General features: G+C 31.5%; 2 protein-coding genes and 1 long non-coding RNA gene across 4 annotated transcripts; all 3 read left to right on the forward strand.

Annotated features, from left to right (window-relative positions):
* The first annotated feature begins 721 nt into the window (after nt 1-721).
* Nucleotides 722-2,291, forward strand: LOC134242180 (uncharacterized). Its single transcript, XR_009986811.1, has 3 exons — nt 722-1,054; nt 1,301-1,425; nt 1,817-2,291. It is a non-coding gene; the product is annotated as an uncharacterized LOC134242180 (long non-coding RNA).
* A 4,340-nt stretch (nt 2,292-6,631) lies between these two features.
* Nucleotides 6,632-14,719, forward strand: LOC134242173 (uncharacterized). Of its 2 annotated transcripts, none has more exons than XM_062724241.1 (7): nt 6,632-6,915; nt 7,795-7,968; nt 11,690-11,795; nt 12,335-12,500; nt 13,201-13,266; nt 13,782-13,930; nt 14,065-14,719. In XM_062724241.1, exons 2-7 carry the CDS (start codon nt 7,862-7,864, stop codon nt 14,068-14,070), a joined length of 600 nt encoding a protein of 199 aa, XP_062580225.1. In that variant the 5' UTR covers nt 6,632-6,915; nt 7,795-7,861; the 3' UTR covers nt 14,071-14,719. The 2 variants fall into 2 exon arrangements, with proteins under 2 accessions (XP_062580225.1, XP_062580226.1); XM_062724242.1 differs by having other exon boundaries at nt 6,632-6,801.
* A 2,675-nt stretch (nt 14,720-17,394) lies between these two features.
* Nucleotides 17,395-26,957, forward strand: LOC134242171 (uncharacterized). The gene is made up of 8 exons (XM_062724240.1): nt 17,395-17,458; nt 22,765-22,947; nt 23,088-23,197; nt 23,272-23,407; nt 24,382-24,492; nt 24,788-24,970; nt 25,571-25,678; nt 26,230-26,957. Exons 1-8 carry the CDS (start codon nt 17,407-17,409, stop codon nt 26,307-26,309), a joined length of 963 nt encoding a protein of 320 aa, XP_062580224.1. The 5' UTR covers nt 17,395-17,406; the 3' UTR covers nt 26,310-26,957.
* Nucleotides 26,958-27,159: the final 202 nt, after the last annotated feature.

Below are 27,159 nucleotides of genomic sequence, written 5' to 3' on the forward strand. Positions count from 1 at the left end.
GTTGAACAAGCCCCTGGTATAATTTATAGTTAGTAACATTCTTTCACCATCTGAAAAAATAAATCATGAAATCTCTAAACATTTCGTGTTTTTATTTGATTTTAATTAAACAAACAGTGCATCACCATTGACAGCATTTTTTTTTTCATATTCATTACTTGTGTTTCTTCATAATTTAAATTAAACAGTTATATTCATCATAATGTGCTTTAATTAATGTCTTTTTTCATCACACAACTTTGTTCGACCGAATTTTCTCTAACATCAAACTTTAAACAAGTTGTTGGAAAATGAAACATTCTGGAAAATGAACTTTGTGAGCTGCGTAAAAAACGTTTTATATATTTATTAACAACTAAAAAATTATATCACTTGTCTGTACTGTACCGTATTATTCCTGGATCGAAACGCTATATACATTTCAATTTTGGTGCAGTTAAAATGTCAAAAGTTTCCCTTGCTTCGTGCATAAATGATAGAGCACAGGCTGCATGGTTGTAAAGTATCTATGACATAATCCACATTCGTATTTTGTAGTTTTAATTCTCCTATGCGTCTTCACAGCTCAGAATATTCTGTCTGAGGGCGAGAGATTGTTATTATCATGTCATAGGGGGCCGGGCCGCCATACTTGCTATACGAAACTAAAAGTCAATAGATGTATAATTTATGACGTAAAAAATTCGAATTCTTCATTGATAAAACTTATTTTGATATAAAAAAAATTGTATTTTCAGTGAAAAATTATTCAGATAGTGTTTGTAATTTTTTTAAACAGAAATCTTGGAAATTCGAAACTAACGTATTTCTTAGCTCTACCGTACATTTTTGAATAGGCGCAAACTTGAAAACGCGCGAGACGTTGGAAGTGGGAATTTGTAGAGTGGAAGAATCAGTATTTGTGATCTATTATTTGCATAATCACTGTGCCGTTTTCGTATTGCATAATTTTATTTCGATCGGGTTCAATATTCTGTTTATACTAATTATGGTAGCCATGCGGTTTGCCTGGCGTTTTGGTTGTTAAGTTTGGTGATGTTGGCCTCCCTAAGGAGTAAGTTTTATATTGTTTTACTTGAATTTATATCTAAGTTGGTCATCTGTATCTAACAGTATTATGCAATATATTTTATCATGTTTAAATTCTGCAACTACAATGTTTTGTAAAACCGCGAATTTCCAGCATGCGATAGGCATAGGCCAGTTCAGCTCGCATGTTAAAGTTACGCATTTAATTTTGTATGATTGCTTATGATTTTGATATTTTATCAAATTCTTATTATGCTTTTGTAATTTGTAGTTTTTCACCCTCTCACAAGGTGTGTCCAATAAACAGTACAGTCACTGATCTTTGTCAACTTTTTAAGAAAATAACAGAATATGAAGAAGGAAGACTATATATAGGATCAATCTACTTCATAACTGGTGAGTGACAAAAAATGGAGGCAATCACTGTGTCAGAAATCTATCTGTAAATGTTACTGTCTATTTGTAAAATAACAACTAATTAACATGATTAAAGCACATTATGATAAATTAATATGTCTCTTTTTTTAATGCAATTTTTGTCTAACTTTGCTTTGAGTTTGGATCCAACCATATAACACATTAATTATAGACTGAGACTCAAAACATTCATAGGCCTGATTGATCTACAAAATGGCGGTCCAAGAAAATAGGCTTAAATTCCACTCAGAATGTTTTAATTTGGAAGTGTCTCTGATGCAAAATTAAATGAAACTAAAATGCAAGAAAATACAAAAAAAGTCTTATGTTTTACAATCATAAGTACTTTCAGAAAATCTTCTTTTTGAAGGAAAAAGAGAAGCAGTTCACAAATGTTGATGAGCAGAAGACAAGAAACTCTGGCTGCACAAAAATCTGAGCTCTTGAAAAAGAAAGATAAAAAGAAATGAAAATATGAATGATATTCAATCAAAGGATCCAAATGATGAAATTCTGGAAATTCCAGATGGAGAGACAATAAGGATTTTTGAATTGACCATCTCTGCTCAAACTGCTTGAAAGCACTGAAAACTGTTACCCTGGTGCTGAACAAACTTTTCTCCTAGACTGGAATTAAAAACTGTTCAATTTCTGGCATTAAAACACAATTTGAAACATGCTGAGGATTAGGATCCCCCTCTCCTTTTGACCAAGTAAGGTTAAACATTCTGCAAAGAGTTGCATTTGAATTGAAATTTTTTATACTTATACCAGGAATGAACTACATTTCTCATTTACTATGGTTTAATGTGTCAGAATTGTCTATTTTAAGTTTTTCAACAAAGATTTTGTTGCCATGGTTGGAAAACAAACAACATTTCTGTGACATCTTTCAAGATACTGTATTATAAATCATCTACTGTTACTTTTTTAGCATGACTTCATGCATTTTCATGAATAAACATGAATAATATTGCATTTTTTGTTTACAAATAAGCAAGAATATTCATGAATGCTAATGGTTCGTGAATTTTATTCATTCATGAACATTCCTGAAAAAATTCATCAAATTATTCATGAATAGTTCATGAAGATGCAATGAACTTATTATTGGACATTCTTGAAATGATGAATCTTCATGAATATGACTCTTCATGAATTATTCATGAAAAAAAATATTCATGAATATTCATCAATTTTCTTTCATGAATAAAAATTCATGATTTGAAAATGTCCAATAATAAGTTCATAGGATCTTCATGAACATTTCATGAACATTTCATGAATAAAATTCATGAAAAATTCAAGGAAATTCATGAATTATTCATGATTGTCTCGCAGGGGAGGTTAAAAATAGGGAAAGTGGTGGTATTTAGAAAAAAAAAATTTGGTACTCAAATTTGGTACTGAAAAGTTCGAACCTAACCCCCCCCCCCCCACCACCACCACGAAATAGGATTTTCGTTTTTGGGAAATGGACATTTCCTTTTTTTTTTTTTTTTGCTTGTCCGGTTTTTTTTTTTTTTGAAGGTATAAAATGTTTTTTTTTACTCTTAGCCCCCCCCCCCCCCCTTTCAATTTGCTTCCGACGCCAATGTCAAACATTTTAAAAGTAATTACAAAGGGATTTGGCACAACTTCTGAAACATTACTCCCTCTCCAAAAATTACACATTTAAGCTGTCAAAGTTAAACTTGAATTTTTAATAGTATACAATGTTGCAAAAAGTTTATCAATCGATGTGAAGCGAGTCTTTGCGAGTGGATCTAACATACATGTATCTGATTTAAGTTAGTGAAGCGAGTATCTAACAGAGTGGATCCAACATCTGATTTTAATTAGACTGGCATGGACCAAGATTCTTTCAGAACTGAAAAAGAATCGAACATTTAATTTTTTGCCAGGGGTGGGGAGATGAACTAAACTGATTTTGTGAATTCTGTCCTCTGCTACTTTTCATCACTTTTATCAAATGAAAATAGTTATATGGGTTTTAAAATGTCTACAAGTGGCTATATTCCCTTTTAAGTCAAATAGCCTATGCCTTCACAAAACTTGACCATATGGGGGCAACAAACTAAATTCTTCTGGCAAGATAAAAAAATCAATTTTTTAAGCGTTAGTGTTGAGTGGAAGCACAAGAAATACAATTGTAATATATAGGGTTATTGAACTTATATTGGTGAATATTGGCACAAGTTGGCTGTATAAACGCACGATCTTGCGAGTGCATTTGTACAGCCAACGAGTGCCAATATTCACCAATACAAGTTCAATAACTCCTTTATTATATAGCTAAAACATTTCCTCATAATTTATAATAATTATTCAAAAAAAAAAAAAAAAAAGAAAGAAAGAAAGAAAAAGAAAAAAACCCTCAAATTAATGATTTTTTAGTATCGGTATTCAACGCCTGTCCAAGAAGTATTCAATATCGCATCATTCCGATGACTCTACCGAGCGACTCAGCGTTATGATTTGCTATAATAGGTTTTAATGGGTCTAATACATACTAAATTTTTAATAAATACTTTCATTTTCATTTTTTTTTTTTGTAAAAATTAAACACATCTTACCTAGATGCCACTTCCTTTCTTTAAGGATGTATTCACTTTAACAAAAGAATTGACCTATAGGAGAGAACAATTTCCCGGAAGAAGCGACATTTAAAAATCAATCTTTATTTGTTGTTTTCTTCCGTGTATATGTCTAAATTTTTCAAATTTGTATTTTATACTTAAAATTTATTATTACAACTATACAGTAAACCTCCAAAGTTGACCGAAACACCATTTTGTCCGTTAAAACGTTGATTTTTGCATGAATTTTGGCCTTGAAGTCATTATTACATTTGGAGATAACAAACTCAGAAAATCAATGAAAGGGTTCTTCCTACCTTTACTCACTGAAATAAAGATTTAGGGAAAACAAAATGTTGTATATTTTCAGCCTAATGTCGTTAATTAGAACGGAAATCGACAAGCTTTTTGTAGAGAAAAAAACCAAGCCCGGTCCTATAGGTCAGATCCCTATTTATAATGAAGTGATCCTTAGCTCTGAGAACTTGACCAGACGACTTTTTTGTTTACAACGGGGCGTTCGATATTGATCGCTTGTATTCGGAATGTTTCGGGCAATGTGTATATATATACGTAATACAAACTCAGCGTTAAATAAGACGTCTTGAATGAACACTAACGTTCCCTAGATTTTAGGCAGTATTTTATTAGAGACTATTTATTAGCTATATAATAAGTCTTTTTATTGGTCTAACTACATGCATTATGATATACCGAAGGAATGAGTAAATTTTGAACTGCCCCCGTCCCTTTCATGATACTTTCATCCTCCATGTCATGTTGTAAAATCAAATGAAGCGGGTGGCAAGAGATACAAAATTGTAAATTTTTACGTATTTGCTGCCACTCAGTTAATTTAAAATTTACAACAGGACATGCTTTAATCTCAAGTTGCTGATCGCGCGTTTACAGGGTCGTGAACATGTGTTACATGTAAAGTTTACATGTAAATCTAAAGTTTTAACTTATCTATAACTATTTGTTTAAACTTTAGATTTAAACTTTTAATGTAACACAAAGCATTGAAAAAGATAACTGAAGGGAAATGCAAAAGCGTCTTTAAATAAAAATTGATTGAAAGTTGATATGACAAAACTGAGAAGGTTTAATAATTGCCAACCAAGAAGGTTTTAAAATAGCAAACTAACGTTTCAGAATTGCAAATAAAAAAATTAAGGTTCAAAATGTAAATATTAAAAAATGCAGACATGAAGGAAGATATTTAATGAGAGAGTATTAAATAAATGGAAAATATTTTAATTTCGGCATTAAATTTGGCTATATTTTTAGAAATTTGCAAAAAGGGGTAATCGATGAAACGAGATTTACTTTTTTTTATTCTTATAGACAGTTAAACAGAGGTCCAATTAAATTGTTCTTTTTTCTTGATCGTGAGTTTCTATGTTTCAGGGTGTAATAGAAATGATAAACGTTGCTTTCTTTCATCATGTCAGAGTATTTAATTCATCTTTTACAATAGTGCAAAAAAAAAAATGGATCTGAAGTTTTTCCATTTTAAGAACAGAGGCGCCAACATTCATAACACACTGTATATGTACATACTGATGCCTTAAACACCATATTGCTGATGCATGAAGTAATTCAAAATTATGCAATTGTAGTGCTGGAGTTCTTTTGAACCAAAAACACAATGTTTAACAATAGACTCTATCCAATATATTTTATAAAATACCAAGTTCACATGCATGTGAAAATCAGAGATTTACACATAACGTCCTATATTGCTGGGTTCTTATTGATTGTTTTTTTAATGTTCTGTTTACTTTGGTTTTTTCACTTAGCTGTACTTTTATTAGATTTTTATATCTGTAGACATTGTTATGAAATAAAAATGCCACTTATAGATTTACCAACGGATGATAAATCATTTATAGGTAGCAATTACGCGGGAAATAATTTGCGGTTCCTAACATCAAGATCATACAACCTTGAAAGGACGCAACTTGAAAGAAATAATAATGATAGATAATTATTCCACCGAAGTATAAAAAAAATCCCAAATGCAATAGTAATTTTCTCTTACCGCTGTAGAAAAATATAAATTTCATACATTTATATACTTATAGGCACAGTGTCTTCCACAATAGATACATTTTAATATTTGTTTTTTAAAATATTTTTACCCTTGATTGAGGATTACAATTTCATCTACAAATACGTGTTTCTAATAGCCTATTTTCTACATGTACATAACGATCCTGTCCGTTGTATACAAACGAACGAACGACTAAGATTAATCAAACTTATGTTCATTGTAAATTCTTACAAAAACTATGTTTCTATTAAAAACTGTTTGCAAAAAATATCTTTTTAAAGACTTTTCATACAGATCAATACCATTTTCAATGCAATGTAAAATGGAAATTTCTTTTTTGGCATAATAACATTCTGATCTTAGTCATAAGTTCTTTTGTAAAACGGGGCCGAGGTCTGACAGTCTCAAACTATTTCCCATATGCCACCGACTTGAAATTTTCCGAGACTATTAAGGTACCAACAGTAAAGTGTAGTATAAATGTCATCTTGTAAATTTATTCAGCCTTATTCTCCCATATTTACATTGTATACGACAGCAAGGTCTATCACCTGCCACGGGAAAATCATTTTTTTTTTCTTATTAAAAATGAAATATTACAGTTCCACGACAATCGAGATAGAAAACAAACCGTAAAAGTATCACTTGGAAATATAAACAAAAAGGACCGCATTTGACCTGGATTTAGAGATAAACTACGGCGTTTATTTATGGTTGTAGGTAAGTGGAATGTCAATATTGGCCTGTCCCCCCAGGCTCGATCACCCCAATTTCGTGGATTTCACACATAATGAACTTTTGACTGGAACAAAATGGTGTATTGGACATGTGGAGGTACGTTTTAAATTGAAAATGGTGAATTTATACAGCTTATATACTGTTTGTATTATCAGCCGATGAAAAAATTAAAATTGTACTTTATCGGAATGTTGGCAAATTGTTCATTTCATGCGAGAAAAAATATCGAACCTTCATTTTAATCAAATGTCCTTCTAAAAATGTCAAAAAGAAGGAAAAAAGTTATTGAACCGGGTGCATGTCTAGAAACCCCTAGGGAACAGGTAAAACGAATGTTAATTAAGCTAATTAAAATACGGGACAAGAGAGATACATAAATGTAGGTCAAATTTGTAGCCGCAGTTCTCAATGCTTTAGGGTAATCCTTTCGTACGTGTTGTTCTCCTTATCACCAAAATATATAGAGATCCTCTTATGTCAAGAAAGAAATGGTAGTAAATCAAGATAACCCGAGCTTGTCAAATTCATTGATTTTTTATTGCAAATTATCAACTAGTTTTGATTCATTTACCTTTTCGTTACAATCTAATGTTCCCTCCTCATTAAGAGACACCCATCAGTTAATATGGAACGTATTTAATGTGCATTCTTTGTTGTATTTCATATTAAAATCTTTAGCGCTCTTAAGATAAAATCTGGAAATGCATGATTCTAATTAATAAAAATTGAACATTTTGTGACATGCACCAGCACTGTCACTAATTTCCATACGATAATAAGCATTTTAATTAATATTCCTATGTACAAAACGTGCATTTATCAAATAGGACTAGTAATATAGGTGCATCTTATGTAGATATAATAGCACAAAAATAGCGCAGTATAAAACGAAAAGTCACAGCAATTCATGACAGCCACATCATTCACGCTATGTGCCTCTGTTAAATACCTGTCATTTTCTTTTCCTGATTACAGTAAAAAATAGAAATGGAGATCTTGATATATCTTGGAACACGAAGAACGCTTTGAAGTGAACTTGAAGATGGCGGACAAAAGCCGATACAAAGTAGTTGCGTGCGCATTTTGGATAATTGCTGCTGCAACCATTGTATGCACGGCTCTATTTGCATCGGTGTGTCTGATTGGAATGTAAGTGAAAGTTTTCCTCTTAAAACAAAACAAAACAAAAAAAAAACTTCCCGTTTTCTCATATCATTGTGAATTAAGAAGTCTGCTCCAAGAATTCTTTCTTGTATCTCTGTTAGAGTAAATATTAAATAAGTTGAGTTGAAAATCCTTCAATCACAAAAGATAACTCTCTTTTCTCAATTCTATTTAAGTATTTTTAGCACACTTATTAATAATATTAAACTAATAATTTACATAATAATTATGTATGAGATATAAAAATACAATGTATATTATGTTATCCTTGGAATTAAATATTTGAAATTCTTTCCCTTAAAAAAATGTATCCCAGAAACGAAGGCATTTTGCATCTTCTCAGTCACATTTTCATATCCAACCCCTCTTGTAAACAACAAATTCGATCATCTAATCATAAGTTCAAAATAAAGAAAGATTTTTACACGCCAATAAGGTTTTCAACTCCTTTACTTCTGTCAACACTCATTGAATTATAATTTATTTGATACTTTTATCTATGTCAAATTATGTCATTTACTGTTCCTTTATTCCATCATATGTTAAGGGGCAGACCACTCTAACTGCATAAAGCTGCATGTACCTTGGATTTAGTTAATTCTTTAGTGAGCAGTGTTAAGAGCATACTAAAAGCTACTTAAGACAGCAAAATCTTGGTATAGTCATTGTCATTTGAGTAAACATTGACATGCATTTGCCTAGTCTAACAAAAGAGTCCATCGAGGTATAAAGGTCAAAGATGGGTGATTGACTGCAAGGTCAAAATCCTGACTAGCTAAAAATAAACCTGAAAAAGCACGAAATAGGTGACCTCATTAATCATCTGTATGTAGTTCGTACATGTATTTACGCGAGTATTTAATATCGCGAAATGAGTGGAAACGCCAACTGGTGCGAGTCTTTACATGTACAAGAGGCCCATGGGCCACATCGCTCACCTGAGTAACTTTGGCCATTCTTTTATTTAACAGATTTCCCCCTTTGTAATACCTATCTTGACTTGGTCAATCCCAGAGGGTCATGATTCGAATAATTTAGAATTTACACTACCCCAGGATGCTTCCACATACTTTAAGTTTTTTGCCCATTGGTTTTTAAATTTTTTTTTGCTTATATACTTCAGTGTAAAATTTTGATATCCTATTGTGGCCCTGCCCTACCCCTGGGGATCGTGATTTAAAAAAATCTAGATTCTACATTACCCCACGATGCTTCATATTAGTTTCAGCTTTTCTGGCCCAGAGGTTCTTGAGAAGAAGATTTTTAAAAACTTTTCCCCCATATATTTCAATATATAACTTGGATTTCCTATTGTAGCCCCGCCCTACCCCCGGGATCATGATTTTAATAATTTAGATTTTACACTACCCCACAGTGCTTCCACCATAAGTTTCAGCTTTTCTAGCCTAGTGGTTCTTGAGAAGAAGATTTTTAAATGACACCACTCTAATTTTGTCTTTTCTTGATTATCTCCCCTTGGAAGTGGGATTGGTCCTTTAGTTTTACAATTTAAACTCCCCTTCACCCAAGAATGCTTTGTAACAAGTTTGGTTAAATTGGCCTAGTGGTTCTTGCGAAGAAGTTGAAAATGTGAAAAGTTTACAGACGGACGGACTGACGACGGACATCGGGGGATCAGAAAAAGCACAATTGAGCTTTCAGCTCACGTGAGCTAAAACGAAGTAATGTATTTCACGCTTGATGCTTAAAATCTTGCCAAGTTACGCAATAGTTAAATCATTCCTTATACATAGAAATTAGTGTTTGAAATTCAAACGAGTTAGTATACATATCCAATTGATTTTGTGAACTTTAATTATAAACATTTGATTATTAGTAATTTCTATATCTCTATTTCAAATGCAGTACAAAAATCATGACCAAAGAATAAGCATGTACGGTGGTATATTTAGGACACGCATTTATTTTTTTTTTAAATACCAGAAAAAAATTATCTTGTGAAAACGACATAATTATCTTGTGAAAACGAGATATTATCTTGTGAAAACGACTTATTATCTTGTGAAAACGAGATATTATCTTGTGAAAACGAGATAATATCTTGTGAAAACGAGATATTATCTTGTGAAAACGAGATATAATCTTGTGAAAACGAGATAATATCTTGTGAAAACGAAATAATATCTTGTGAAAACGAGATATTATCTTGTGAAAACGAGATATTATCTTGTGAAAACGACATAATTATCTTGTGAAAACGAGATATTATCTTGTGAAAACGACTTATTATCTTGTGAAAACGAGATATTATCTTGTGAAAACGAGATATTATCTTGTGAAAACGAGAAATTATCTTGTGAAAACGAGATATTATCTTGAGACGAGATATTATCTTGTGAAAACGACATAATATCTTGTGAAAACGAATTACTTGTGAAAACGACTTATTATCTTGTGAAAACGAGATATTATCTTGTGGAAACGAGATATTATCTTGTGAAAAGGAGAAATTATCTTGTGAAAACGAGATATTATCTTGTGAAAAGACTTATTATCTTGTGAAAACGACATAATATAATAAGTCGTTTTCACAGGATAATATCTCGTTTTCACAAGATAATATGTCGTTTTCACAAGATAATATCTCGTTTTCACAAGATGATATCTCGTTTTCACAAGATATTATCTCGTTTTCACAAGATAATATCTCGTTTTCACAAGATAATAAGTCGTTTTCACAAGATAATTTCTCGTTTTCACGAGATAATATCTCGTTTTCACTAGAAATGTCGTTTTCACAAGATAATAAGTCGTTTTCACAAGATAATATCTCGTTTTCACAAGATAATTATGTCGTTTTCACAAGATAATATCTCGTTTTCACAAGATAATAAGTCGTTTTCACAAGATAATAAGTCGTTTTCACAAGATAATATCTCGTTTTCACAAGATAATTATCTCGTTTTCACAAGATAATTATATCGTTTTCACAAGATAATTTTTTCTGGTATTTAAAAAAAAAATAATTGCGTGTCCTAAATATACCACCGTAAGCATGGCATAAAGTAAATTAACATTTCGAAATTGCGAAATGTGAACTGATATCTTTTAAATTATCATTAATTTGTTTGTTGGTAGTCTGTCTCCATTTAGAAATTTTCAAAACTTGACATACTCTTGCATATCGAATCAGTTGTTACAAATGTACATATAGACACATATGCATCCAAGTGACAATGATTCATTCCTTCACAAACAGCTGCAGAAATGCTGAAGTTGAAGATAAAAAAAGAAGCCAGTACATTAAATATCATACAAAGTTTTGTTGTAAATTTTTCATTATCAATTTCTTTTTCTCGGAAAAAATCTCAATATAAATAAGTTTCGGATTCTGTGGTATCTTTTAGAAGTAAAAATAGTCCAGAATTGGTTAGGTAAAAGGTGTTTATGACTTGGGTGAATAAATTGGCACCCTGTTTTAAGTTTTAATTCATTTTATAACCATGATTTATCATTCGAATGCACTTTTTCATGTAATTGCTGATATAAATTTAACGACTGAAACAAAAATTGATTGCAAAATATTAAATATGTCATAATTTGAATGAGAAAGGACATTTTTCATTCCCACCAAAGGTTTTATAGTTTTGAAATATTTTTATTTGAGGTTGAATTTTTAACTAATTTTAAATTTGCTGCATTCATTCAAATTTATCCAAGACTATACGTTTTCTTTAAATTACAGAAGCGGCTGTTGTACGAGCGATGCCTGTGGTATGTTGGAGACCATCACTATAAGTCTGGTCCTTGTCACTCTGATGATGACATTCTTTCATTGCTACAGACAAAAGGTAAAAAAGTTGATAAACTTTAAATAGATAGTGTATTTAGTCTTTCTTAGTACTACTTACTAGTTTTACTAAAATTCAAAATTGTTCCTATAAAAAGTCTATACGAAAAAAGTATACCATTATTTATGTTTTACTAAGTGGGCATAAATATGTTGGACCGCTGAGTGAGATATTGGACCCGTCGATGAAATGTTTGACTGCTAACGCCACACAATTGATGGGATCGATTAAATCTCTTTTCCAGTCTAAGGTGTTTTACAGTGACTGAATTTATCGAGTGCAAACTCAGTTTACTTCACAGAAAAAGACAGAAAAAGAAACATGCATGTCAAAAATAAGTAATTTAAATTAAAAAAAATATAACAATACATTTATTGACTGCATTCTGCGACAAAATGCGTTTCATCGACCCTCGAGCCAAGCTGTTTGCATCAGGCCGTTTGGTTCTTGGTTTCGACAAAATGCACGTTGCCCTCGATCGCAGTCAAAAAAGTTATAATAGTTAACATTTGAATTATATTTTGTTGTAATTATTGTAGATAAAGCATGCAGAATCTCCCAGTTTTTATGTAGAAACAATGAATCTATCATCTGACACAAACATCAATACACGATACACCCCACTTCCGGTCAATATTGTTACTCAGGTAGAGGAGTATAGAGAAGACTTACTCAAAGCTGTACCGGAAACGGAAATACCAGAAGGTAAACATTCATCCACAAAATATTTTGTATAAAACACTTACCTCTTAGACTCTATATTCACTTTTTGGACCTAAATATTTCATCTTTACAACCCGAAGAGATACACGTATACGTCCCTCATTCTTCAGTTTCTGTATCTGGGCTTCCTTTAATCGGGTTGGTAGGTAACTTAAAGTCTACACAATATTCTCGATGGATTAATTTCTAGAGCAGTCATATATAAAATCATGTAGTTCCTATATTAAGTTGGGTTGACCCAACTATTTTAAATGATAAACCTATATTCTTGGGTTATTGCTATTGTTTAGAAAAAGTCGATTCAGCTCATTTCTGAGGTTAATAAAAATTCTTGTTCAGGCAGTGGAACTTTTCCAGAGCTTCTACATGTCAAGGTCTTGTGTACGTGTAGTTTTTCGATCATCCCTCAAATCAGATTGGTGTATATATGCATGTGGCTGTACCATGAACTATTGTTGAGCGCCCGTAAAAGTTTCTTTCAGTAAAAGAGGATAAGGTTCTTCTATTTTGTTTGATTTGCTCCCTATTACCTCTTGCTGTTATGCTATTATTTAACAAAAAAGTAATATTCATAAAAAAGATCAAGCATTTTCTAAAAATCAATTGAATTAATAGCATATAATTTATATTTGATACATTGACCATGAGATAAATATGATTTCACCATCTCATTTATATTCAGAGTTTGAGTGTGCAATATGCAATGACTGTAGTACTAGCAACGTCTCAAGACTTTCTTGTGAGCACTGTAAGTATATTTCCTTCTGAAAATACATAGTATTGTACATTGCAAAATACATTGTAAACACATTAAAGAAGATAAGTTGCATGAATACAAAACTAATTATAGACTAAGTTGGTACCAAAAATGAGTAAAATGTTTGTGACAAGAGACCTGATTTCCAAGTTAAGTAATAATATCCTGAAAAACGCATGATACTCGGATGACCACAAACGTATATGATCCCCTTGTTTTGTATCTGTAAAATGTAAACCAAGGGATACTTGAAGTTGCAGATTTATTTGGATCATATACGTAGCAAAATATTAATGCGTCAAATTGTTTCAGTACGCAGAACTTTTGTTAGATATTATAAAATAAGCAATATGCTGAGATAAGAAATGTTGAAGTACATGTTGTAAAGTTTATCGGAATTTTGGTAGTTTTGAATCAGTTTTTGACACATGTATGAATGTTATAATTTTAACGTGCAGTAGGGATGCTATATAGCTAATGCCTGTTGTTTACCTTTTTTTTACTAGTCTTCCACAAGTCCTGTGTACTACAGTGGTTCATATCAAACTCCCAGCACACCTGTCCGATCTGTCGGAGTTCCCAGATCCCCTCCAATCACCTGTTGATAATAACCGTCCTACCTAGTCTGAGTTCTCGACCAGCAAGAACTTCACAGGTAAGCATCTCTGAAATTGCAAATGCTTCTCTCCTTTAATGTTGTTTTGTTTTCGTTATACTTTATTTTAAAAATCATAGTAATATAATAGTAAATGTATATAACTTTACATCATATGCATGTCTATTTTGTAGTTATAAAGTTCGCTGGAGATAAGGATTGTGATTTTAAAAAATAGATTCTTCCTAAAGTGAGGCTTGTGAATCGTGAACATTTTCAGCCATGGAGGAGTGATATTGCTGAACGTAGAGACAGCAAAACAAACGCAGGAAGTGCTCAAGTTTCCTTACATATAACTACACTTACACTTCCCAATAGTGCTGAAAGCCATCTAAAGCTAAACTTAAAAAGTGGCGTACAATTAGAGTGTCACACAGAAATGTGTCATTTCTTGTCCAACGTCTATATTTTCGTGGTAAAGAACTTATTCTGTAAAGAGTTTAAGTGGACAAAATAGGAAGTGTACACGGATGTTAAACACCAGGAACTGAAAAGTATTAAAATAGCACATAAGTCGGCATTCAAAATACAGTATTCAGTGTTGTTAAATGTAGTACCGAAGTTTTACGAGTTTAATTTGGTAAAGATTTCCTCCTCTGTGATACAGCATTAAGTCTGATCGTGAGATATACGTAACTAACGGAATCAATTATCTATGGGGAAATTATGTATTTGTACTAAAATCACAGTAAAATGCATTTTACGTCAGCTTTAAATATGTCCTAGAAATACATGTATGTGTAATAACAACGAAATAATTGCTGATTGTAATTTTAAAATAAATTTCTATGAGGGAAAAACGTGTTCCTTAGTTTTTTAATTATTCTGTACAGTTTAGTTCTATTAAAGACTATCAAAAGTATTGAAAAAGATCTACTATTATTAATCCATTACTTTTTTGAATTTCTTCATAAAATCTTACAAGTCCTGTATCGAAATGTGGAGAGTTTTCATTTCATCGGTATTATTGAGAACTATTGTGTTATTAATAAATTGTGAGTTCGACAGTTAATTCCGTTTGCAAGTATCAAAGATCAATTCCGATGTAAAAAAAAATCTCTCATTTTCTTTTGAAAAATATTAAGAGATTTTCCGGAAATTTATTGTTACTTTTACTTTTAATTTTGCCTTCTTTTTGCAGACAAATCTAAACAAATTGATAGTCACTTAAATAAGGACTGAATGGTACGGTAATTTTGCTGAAAAGATCATAGTAAAATTTTGTAAAATGATGATTTTAGACGAAATTACTGTTGATATCCGTGTTTCATCAACTTGTATGTCTGTAGCATGCCTCCTTTTATAAATTGTTCAGTGTAGAGAATGTTATTGTAGATATTGATCAATTGAGAGACATAAACCCCATATGCGGTTAATAAGGATTTATTGAATATGCATTCATACTGTGTACACGGGAAAAACAACTTTTTGTTCATAATATATAGTAGCTACATGTATAGCCTTTAATAATTTGATACGAATGCATTTGATATCTATTTTTTTTTTATTTTTTGATATTTGATTCAGGTCTGCTCACATATGTTTAATCTACATCTCTATTTATCTGTTCAAATGTTTTTCATTAATTTAAGGAACATATAAAGTTAAGATTGGATAGGTGTCTATTTTGCGAAGCCAAAGAACAGAATTTTGTAGTAATATAGAGGGTCTGGTCTTTAAGTATGTTGTAAGAAAGTCATCAGACTATTGTTTAATTCAATGAAATATGAAGTTAACAAACAAAACAGTATTCAAGCTCAAAAGTTCATTCAAAAAATACAATACGAAATTCCATTATTTATTGCATAACGTTTTGATATGAACATTTTATCGTATGTCATTCAAAAGAAAATACCAAAGTTGAAATTTATGAAAATTAGGTGAAACATTAAAATCAAATCCAAGGCTGAAAAATCATAGCGTGCTCAGGAATTTCTTGTCACAGGTAAAACTGATGTCAAATATGACAGTCCTATCTCCTCTTAACCAAAAGTTACAAGGTAAAGTGACATTTTTGAACAGAAGGTCAAATATCAAGGTCAAGGTCACAGGGTCAAAAATCATAGTATATTTAGAAAGGTCTTTCTAGAAGTAATATACATGAATTATATCAAAGCTCTATCTTTTCACTTTAAAAGGTTATGCCCAATTTAATGTATTGTTCAAAATTTTTGGAAAGTAGGTGAAGCTTGAAGGACAGAATAACGGGGTCAAAATCATAGCATAGTATGATACATCCATGTATAATACCAAAAAAGGCCCCATGTCTTCTCAATAAAAAGTTATGACCAAGCATAAAGTTTTTGTGACATACGGGACGCATTCTGAAGACACTCGTACGGCACTTTGTCTATTTCCTGTATTTTAGGCAACCTATAGGATAGCAATACACCAAAAAGTTATTGTTAAATGTGTATTACATTGCAATTTGAATTTTTATGTCCCCATAATTAAAGATTTCGTAACTTACAGATTTTGCTCTGTTTATCCTTCTTCTATCTGCATGTCTCTTTTTGAAATTTTTCTGTTTGTCTGTTTCTGCAAAAAAAAAAAAAAAAAAAAAAAAAATTAATCCCTAGCTTTTGATTGGTTGATGCTTTTTATTCAAGACTCCCATTTCCTAGTTCCTATAGACCATCTGATGTTTAGGATATCTTATTGTAAAGATTCCTCAACTGTAGAGATATGATTTTACGTCAGATTCGGTGTGTATAAGTCTTAGGTTTTGACGTGGCGAGGTAAACGGGAATAGAAACCCAGACTTCCAGATTACGAGAGAAAACCTAGAGACAAAAAGTTCATAGACAGAATATTATTTAAAATGAAAAAAAAAACGACATTTAAAAAAATCCAAAAGAGAGAAAGACCGAATACTAAATTGCAAAATTTAGAGCTAGACAAAAAAGTTGGAACATAAAAAAAACTTTCCTAAAAGAGAAAAAAGACCATAGACTAATTTGGAAAATAGAAAAAAATCCTAGCATTTATAATAAAAAGCTATACACAACAAACGTGGCTATGAGAGAGTTAAAGTCGAAATAAGAAAAAAGGAAAACCTTGGAGATTGAGTTTGGTATTACTGATGCCTTGATCTTACAACAAAAACATGGGACATGTGTCAATGTAGAATCACTTGGACATTTTGAAGTCGATAGAAAATAGGTCGCAACTGGTTTTTTTTTCCACTAAGCATTCAACACTTTGTGGTAAAATTTGTAGGTCCTTGGGATAAGAAATTTAAAAAGCGAGGCCCAATGTCACTGCTGGCGTAAAGAACTCTCACTGCTCGATGGCTCTGAAAGCCAGTAAAGTCATAGATCTAAATTTGAAGCCGTTCTTATGTATAAAGTGATGTCTCACTGTCGTTTTCCGCTTCTGAACTAGCCCGGAGTGTTCCCTTTATGGACAATTAGGGTGACACTAATCATATTAAAAGTGTGAAATATATTAAACATTGCATAATAAAATTCTGAGCAATGAATTTCAACTTTATTATTTTACTCCTCGGAATTTCATCCTCACAGATTGGTAAGTAAGCGATAAGGAATATAAAATTAAATTAGTTTCTTGTTATGAAAATGCACATTAGTTCAATGCAAATGTATTGGTTTTTTTTACATTCTACGTCTCAAAAGTCACTTATACGTTAAGAAAATGTTGTATGTCTTTTTAACGTATTTGTTTGAGTAAGCTGTGGACTAAAATTTCAAATGCTGCCACATAATCAATCAGACAGGTTAAATTGATTCAATTCTAAAAAGGTACGGATAGATCATTTTTGTGACTACTTCAAATTTTAACATTTTTTAAAACACTTGATTTAATTTTCAATATTTTACCTTTTTTTATATTCCAGGTGTGTTTTTGATCACTATCTTTCTTAAATTATTTTACTTGGAAGCATCTAACCTCTGCGATGATTAATAGGCGAAGTCATTCATGTTCAGTTGAAACAAAAATTTCGAAAAGAGCCATTAAGCTTCCTTTCTGAGGAAACGGCCAAAGGGGCAAAATGAAAACCAACTATCCTTCTTTGTTCAGTAATTCAGAAGTGAAAAAAAAAAGAATTAGATAGGTAGATTACACAGTCAGTATGTTCTTGCACTGTTGACAAATCAGGCTTCAACATTATCTTTGTAAGGTTCATTATTTACATTGTATTTTAGAGGAACTGAGATTTAATGCTAATAGTGGTAATCCAGAATGAATCTGAATTACCATATCTGTACTGGATTAAAAAAATCCTCACAAACAAAGATTAGCGGGTTCCAATAACTGTTCAATCAAGCCACTTTCCTTACGCCTCACTAAAAATATTAACAGTAGTGAAGGAGAAGCCGCAGGGTACTGGGCAACAATATATTCCAGGGAACTTGGGGAAAATTTGAATTCACAAAATTCTACCAAAATCAACGGCATCAAAGCTCACGATTTTTCAACTTTATATACAACCATTCCCCACGATAAATTAAAGTCAGGCTTTTTGATATCACTGACAGCTGCTTTTTTAAAAAAAATACAACTCGTCACCGTGTCATTGATCATTTTCAAAATGGGTATCAAGTGCCCCCCCTCCCCCCCCCCCCTTAGCAGACTTATCTTTTGTATTCACATGAAGCAGAACTTGTCCAAAATCTTAAAAGTGAAAAGAAGAAAACAGTCACTGTGGCCTTCAACTCGAAAATTGGATATGCATGTATCAACGACGTATTCTCAATTAACAATAATTATTTCCTTTCTTCTGTCGATACGATATATCCCGGTGAGCTTGAAATAAAAGATACTATAGAGTCTGATACAATTGTTTCATATTTAGATATTTTACTTGAAAAAGACGTAAATGGTAATCTAATTACCAAGCTTTGTGACAAACGAGATAACTAACTTTTCAATCGTCAGCTTCCCTTACTTGTGCAGCAATATGCATTCATCACCTTCACAAGGGGTTTATATCGCTCAGTTGATTCGATACGCAAGAGCATGCTCTACGCATGACAAATTTTTAATACGAGGTAAGTTGGTGACAAACAAATTGCTAAAACAAGAATATCATAAGTCTCGTTTAAAGTCATCATTTCATAAGTCCTTTTCGTAAAATCTTCATCAAATACATTTATCATGAAGTCAAATGCTGACGTATTTCATTATAATTGTTAGGCAATTATACATACTAGGGATGTCAACGAATAGTCGACTATTCGACTGTCGGTCGAATGGACCGACGATCGAATAATGAAACAACATTCGAATATTATATAAATGCAAGAAAAGGGGTGATAGTGAAATTTTCGTCTCAAAAGGGTCCTTCCTCGAACTATACAGCTGTATAGTGTACGTGCTCAGACGAATAGGAGCCCAAACACAGTCACAGTATATAAATAATTTCCACATTGTACGTATGGAAATACAGTAATTATATACAGCAATAATTGTTTCTCAATCACTGAATTTTTTGTTATTGTACGTAGTAAATTATGCAACGCTACACTGGACTATGAAAATTATTTGATTGGCTTGTACCAATTTTATTTATAAACACTAGGAATTTCAAATGCTTAGGAACACACAATATTTGCATAGCCGTGATGTTTTAAAGTTCGATTATTATTAAAACAGTAATCTTACATAAAAGACATTTTGATACATAGCTTGGGCAATCAGTAATTGAACAAACAGTATATATTAAACATTTTCATCGGAGGTGTGGATAGTGTGTGTTTACAAACATTCCCCATTTCCAATTTATTTAAATTTTCCAATTTATTTTAATTAATAAGCTTTCAAACACACTGTGCTATAAACAAAATAAATAAATGCTCCGAATAGTCGACTATCGTTCGAATGATGCAATCAAATGTTTGACTAAGGAAAATTAATATTTTGACATCCCTTATACATTCACTACATTGTCGTCGGATTTTTCCGTTATTTCTCGATCATGACAAGGAGCAAACGGCGGGTGTGGCCGGTCGGCCGGGGATGCTCAATCTTCATGGCACCTAATCACACTCTCATATTTTGGAGGTCCGTGTTTGCTCTGCTCCTGCTTTTTATGCTTAGTGGACCTTTGAGCTTGAATACTGTTCGTTATCTCAGTATATTTCATTTCAATATGTAGATCATCTTTAACCAAAATCATGTAAATGTACTGAAGTCAGTCATATTCAAAAAAAAAAAATTGAAATTGTTTTTCTGATTAAGGGTCGCCTTTGGGAAAATTTGTCATCGTTTAGGTGGATACCACAATATTTACTATATTCTGCATAAATTGAATGATTTTCATATTTATTATATGAGGGAAGTTCAGGGAACTATTAATATTTAAATATCATTTTTGTGTGATTTGGTTTTACGCCCGTGCAAAGTAAGTTTGTATTTCGCTCTTTGATATTCCTTATAGAAGAAACAAATGAACAATGTCATCTTATTCAAATACCAATTAATGTTTTTGCCTGAATCTGTAAAACATTCATTGTTTGAAATCCCACTTTAAAATGTTTAGTGGATTATTTACTCTTTCAAAACGGTTATTTTATTCCAGTGAGATAATAAGGATAAGAAGTGTACACTAGACGTTTTACATGAGAAATGATATTCGCCCAATACGATTCAACTCATTGATGGTCAATCATCACTGACTTTGCTAAATATACACTTCTGTAATATCTACAAAAGTAGTATAGCTTGTACACTTAGGTATTTAATTGCAAATGTCAACTATATACATGTATATGAAATATTTTAAGAAGTAAGAATTTTTTAAGGATTCTACATTAATTAGTTCCTTTACTTTTTCATTTAAGTTTCATATATCGTGGAATTCGATTGGTAGAGAGGAAAAAGCACTTATGGACTTTAAGTTAATTTATTTTGAAACATATTTTGTTTAGAGTAGGCTTGCAACGAATATGAAATACAGAAAAAGAGCTGTTACTTCAGAATCTTTTGTCGTAAATCCCCCTTTTCTTTTCTTTTCTTTTTTTTTTTTTAAATATTTTCATTTGCTTATTTAAATAGAAAAAAAATTTAAACATTTAAAAAAAAAATTCAATACAATTCATCATATTCAACCTCTGATGTGTTGGAGTTTGGAGGTCCGTGTTTGCTCTGCTCCTATTTTGTATAGTTTAATGGACTTTGATCTTGAATACTGTTCGTTATCTCCATGATTATGTTTCACTTTAACAACGGCCTTAAACTTTTCGATAATGCACAGAGACGTTCATTTTTCTGGGGGTTTCTTCTACAAAATATCACACTTTTTGATACTAGTATTTGGTGACTTAAAGGCTCCAAATGAGGAATTCATTGGCCCTACTGATTATTTTTAACAAATTCAACTTTTATAGGCATGCATGGGTTCACTCTTCTAGTGGTATTTAGGGCAATCCTACTTCACTGTGAGCATAGTGACCACAAATTCATTTTGACAAATTCATATCTATTTTTCAAAGCATTTCTGTGATTTTCATATTGAATTTACAATTCAGGAAAGCAGAATCGTTGCTCTTGGCACCACGAACTAAGTAATTTTTATTTCTGCTTTTTGAAGTGAACAGTCATTTAGTTAATCTTGTTTTTCCCCATTCATTTTATTTTTGAAATAAAAACTTATGATCCCATTCTTAAAAAATCGGGGGCTTATGGATTTTGCTCTTGCAAATATCTTTTGGCAAAGAGAAGCTTTGGTTTTTATTGTATCTCACATGTGTATTTTTGGTGACATAGCCTTGCACTGCGTACCACCCCTTTTGATTTCTGAATATTGACCCTGGAGTTTGATTAACTTTTGCAATTTGTTCCTAGAAGTTTTCCTTGATCACAACTTGATCATAACATTTTAAACGATTTTGCTAGGACTGTCTTGCTCCATGTGTGTTCATTGTAGGGATGGCAATTTGTAACCGGTTAATTATTTGGTCCAAATGATGCTAATCGGTTAGAAAATCCGTAATCGGTTTTCTTGTTTTTATCTTGTCTATTCAAATTGAAATAAAATATACTCTTATGTACACAAAATCCCCCGATCAAAATAATAAATAGAATGTAACTTCTTTTTAGCCTTTTTGTGTATATGAAAAGAAAATGTCAGAATGTATATCTTGATACGACTAACCGGTTAATCGGTCGGAACGTTTCGCGGTTAACCGATTAGCAATTATGCAATCGATTGCATCCCTAGTTCATTGCAATTAAAAACTTTCTAGGACACAATAATTTTTTACCATTCGACCCAGTCCTTGGAGTTGATCCACTTAAAAAAAATAACCTTGGCCAAAGCCTTTGAACGGTTGGTGCCAGGGCTTTCATAATTTACATGTGTTTTATGGTGATGTTTCCTTCCTTCAAGACCCATTAATTTTGTGCTTTGACTTTAACCTTTGAGTTTGCATTACTTTTTAAAAACTTACACTTAACAGTTATAAAAATCAATGCAAGAACATTCATATTTCACATTTCTAGAGACAAAAGGTGTTTTCTTTGGGTACCAACATTTTGATATTTTGATTCTGACTTTTGAGTATGATTGTTTTCAGCAAAAAGGTTGCTAAATGAGTGTCATCATTTTATCATAGAGTCATTTAGTAAAATAATTCTTTCTTTGTTTTTCAATATTATACCCATAATTCCAAGGGTTAGAGGATGTATTTTAATTCAGTTATAAAATGAATCTCGCAAGTAACTAAGTCATTATAAATAAAAAAAATGTCTTCAATTATTTTTCTGACAGTGGAAATTTAGAGATGAAAAAATATTATACTAAGCATTATGTCATCTGTTCATAATACTTTTTAATGCATGTTTTGAATTTTAATCGGTTTATTTATTTACAGCTGTGATTCGAGATGTGTTTCTCAATTGGACAGAAGCAAGAAACGAATGCAAGAAGTCAAATTCACATCTATTAAACTTTTTCGAAATGAAAAATAGGCTTAAATACTTCAAAAGCGAATTAATACAAAACACAAAGTACTGGGTTGCGGAAACATGGATAGAAAAAATATATTTTGTGAAAGGTACGTGACAATTTACACAGATACTAATATGATTATCAATTAAGATTTCTATCAGGAAATGTTCTTAATTTTGGTTACATATAAAGGTAAGCATATATTACAAATTCTTCATTGACTGTGACTTTTATTTCTTTATCAAGGTTGTCAATCACAAATCCAAGGATTGTCAATTGGAATTTTTCAAGGACACCTCTTTTCAGAATGCGTGAAATATTGCGAAAATCAAAACTATACCACAATAGGACTACAGGTGAATTTCTTCTAAAATATTTTGGATTATCTAAATAATACAACATGTAATTTTCCTGAAATTTTGCATTGTAGGGATCCATTTGCTCGTGTATTGTCAAAGAAAATTTTGAGAACATGGAGTCCAATAGTTGCGACATTAAATGTGCTTGGAACAATATTTCATGTAGACGGGGAAAACGTTCATTTGCGATTTATCAGTTGGCAGAAGGTATGAATGAAATATATTTTAGAATAGATATCTTAGTTTTTAAATTTAAGTAGACAAAAGCTCTTATTTATACTATATCAGGATCACCTGATGTCTTCTAGGCTTTTTTCTTTAGGATTTTGATATTCAAAGTACCAAAAATGTCAGAATTATAAACATTGCAAACATTTCATCAACTCAAACCGGAGACAATGTCGATATTTGTGAATCTGATTTTTCAAACTCACTATTAATGAAATATGTGGATATAATGAACAGTATTCGAGCTCAAAATTCCATTAAACAATTCAAAACAGGAGCGGAGCATACATGGACCCCAAAAATTCAGAGGTGGGATTATGTGCCATGGAGGAGCGAGCATCCCTTGCCAACCTGCCACATCCATCGTGTGCTCCACGTATTATTAATAGCAATTTTTTCGTCAACATCGCTAAAAATCAGTTACCTTAAAAAGTAACGCTCAGTTTACTTTATACATGTATCACAATTATTCTCTTAAATTAAAGATAGATATCGAAATTTAATAGTGCGCGATTTCAAAACGAACATCGTTAATTTAGAATGCGCTATTTATAAGTTCTAAGAGCAATCTTTTATCTATAAGTTGTGAGTTAGCATTTAATATTCGGATTTAAAGTTTCAGAATTTGATTTTAAAAGTTGTGAATTTCTAGTTTTCACAGTGGTGCTCAGTTCTGGCATGTCCCGGCACGTCAGGTTTTAAAATCTTGGTAAAAGTTTTGAAAACGTTAAATAATTTAAACTTATCAGTTTTAAACGTAGTACACTAAAGACATGAATTATATAATTATGAAAAAGAAAATCATGAATAGATGAGTATTGAGGAGATCCCCATGCTTAACGAATCTTATTTAAAATATTGAATAATGTGCAGCATTGTCTGCCGAAAAATAAAATTTACAAAAAAAAGATGCAAAAAAGAGATGGTCAATATTTTTTGCTTGTATTTTATAGGTGTGCCCCAACGTCTCCCAGGTGAACTCTTCCACGATTGTGTTTATTATAATACGAGATCAAAGTTTTCAAGAGACGACTGTAATAAAAAATATCCCTTTATTTGTCAAGGTAAGTTACTTTTTGGATATTATATAAGATCACCAATCTGTAATAGAATGCGAAATTTTCATCACTTTCAAAACACCTCTGCAGCAAAATATTTTAACGGAATGCTCTAATCTTTTTTTTTTTCAAAAAATTATCTGAATCGTTTTGACAAAAAAAGAAATGTCGAGCATTTATCCCATGAATCCATAAGACATGGTTTTTGGTAAGGATAAAAACTTAATTCTAGTATTTTATTGTTGATATAGTCAAAACGTTTACATTTTATGCAGACAAAAGAAATCTATTTCTGTTGTAGGTAGAAATGGAGAGTTAATACTGCATGATATTTCATTCACATGGATGGAAGCTTATGAAAATTGCTCTAGAGAACACATGATTCTCGCTAATATAAACAAGAACACGATGCTTGGGATACGTAATATTGAAGACCATGGAAACTACTGGATTGGATTAAGACAGGTGTACATCCATCAAAAAGGTAAAATTCATTTTCATTCATCGTAAAAGTTATTTCTTAATCGTAATAAAAACGCAAAGGAACAGATGATAAATGTTAAACAAAAAGCTAAATCAAATAACAGTAAAATAAAACAAAATTGAAAACAAGTGATAAAAACATTCTTAAGAATAATCTTGAGAAGAATGCCTAGAAGTAGTTAACTGCTTTTAAAGCCTTAGTGATCCTAGGGGACTTGATCGATTTTCTTTTCAAAAAAGAATTACCTACATGATAATGAAATCTTTAAGTCATCTCTTTGCTTCACATTTGCAATCATTACTTGTTTAGAACTTATCTAGATTAATGGGAATAAACTTTTAAAAACTAGATCCATATTATGATACAAGTTTTGTTTTTTATTAGGAAAAATCGATATTCAATACCATCCTAATTTACTTAAAAGCTTGGGCAGAAACATTTGGACGTATCTAGATTTTTAAAAACTGTTTTTGTAGTAAAAAGTGAATAAATGTTTTCTTATTTTTCTCTGTAAATGACTTAAAACAATTTCAAAAGCAAGCGCAGAGTTATTTTTTTGGAAAATAAAAAAAAAATAAATATGCTGTACTTTATTTTCAGATATGAAATCGTTTCTATGTTCCTTTATTCAAAAGTATAATTCAATTGGTCTCCTAACATATTCCAGAGACGATTGCTCGAGAAATAAGCCATACCTTTGTTTAGAAGGTAAGGAAATGTCAATTTATATATTATATAAAATATTTTACTTGCATCTGTTATTGCAGAGTGTAAAATTACAATAATTACATGTATTGTGAAAAAAATTGAGCTTTGATTTGATTTTTGGTGAAAAAGCTCTTTGGCTATACATTATTTCCACAAGTTTCTTGGAATTTATAGAGAAGTTTACTTATCAATCAATAGATTTCTTTAAAATTAGTGATTTGTTATGTATTTTCTAATATACCTTCACGATATATGATTGTTAGAAAGGTCGGTCCGTGTTCGGATTGTCGTAGGTTCGCGCACTAGCCGCTACAAGTCAAAGTCTATGAAAAATAAAGCTTTGCCAAAGGCTTGTAACCTTGAAGGTTGCAAGTCTTTTGGATGATACCTTAATTACCAAAATTCTGTGTCATGGTAGGTATTTGGACAGTAAATATTCAATACTGTTGTACTACTAAAGTGTTTTGTATTCTTTCTAATGTATATTGGATGGATATAGATTTAATTAATTACTTTCATGCATAATTATAATTAATTTTAACCCAAGGCAGGCTGTTTACAGATGAGTTGGTGTTACAGGAATAACAACAATCATGTTACAAGTCTGCACGATGACTCACGGCGGATGTGACCAGTCAACAGGGATGTTTACTCCAACAAGACACCTGATTCCACATTTTGGATTTTCAGAAATATGTGTTTTATGCTCTTTTCACAGATCTCTATTGGTTTCGGAATTTGTTAGATCAATCACTGTTTTTTATATATCACATCTTAAAAATATGAACACAAATCAAATAAAATAAACATTTGCTGACACTTGTATTTGCTAACTGCTGCTACAACAAATTAAAGATCTTAATTCTTCTTTTCAAAAACGTGTACGTTTTTATCACAAATGACTAATAATATACAAAGGTATATTTAGTATATATCTAACTATCTATGCAAAAATGGTGCAGTATAAAACAATAAGTCACAGCGAATCATGACAGCCAAATCATTCACACTGTGCTCCTATTCAATACCTGTCACTTTCTTTTTCTGATTACAGTAAAAAATAGAAATGGAGCTCTGGACATATCTTAGAGCATGAAGAACGCTATAAAGTGAACTTGCGGATGGCGGACAAGAGAAGATACAGTAAATGCATGTGCATTGTGTTTTGGATAATTGTTGTCGCAACCATAGTGTGCACGGCTTTATTTACATTAGTATGTCTTATTGAAATGTAATTATTTTTAATATGGAAAAAAATTGCCAATTTTTATCATACCATTGTGAATTAATATAAGAAGAAATCTTTCTCATACATATGTATATGTTAGAGTAGATTTATTAAGTTGAAAAACTTTTGATCATACAATTAGAAATAAGATTACTCTCTTCCTTCAATTTTATTGAAATATCTTTAAGTACGCAAATTCATACGCTAGATATAATTTTTTTAGAGAGATAAATATGTATATTAGCGTTTCTTA

This window comes from Saccostrea cucullata, unplaced genomic scaffold (genome assembly GCF_032062105.1).
Source record: "Saccostrea cucullata isolate Sc308-1 unplaced genomic scaffold, CSIRO_AGI_Scuc_v1 ctg46, whole genome shotgun sequence".
Classification (NCBI taxonomy): domain Eukaryota; kingdom Metazoa; phylum Mollusca; class Bivalvia; order Ostreida; family Ostreidae; genus Saccostrea; species Saccostrea cuccullata.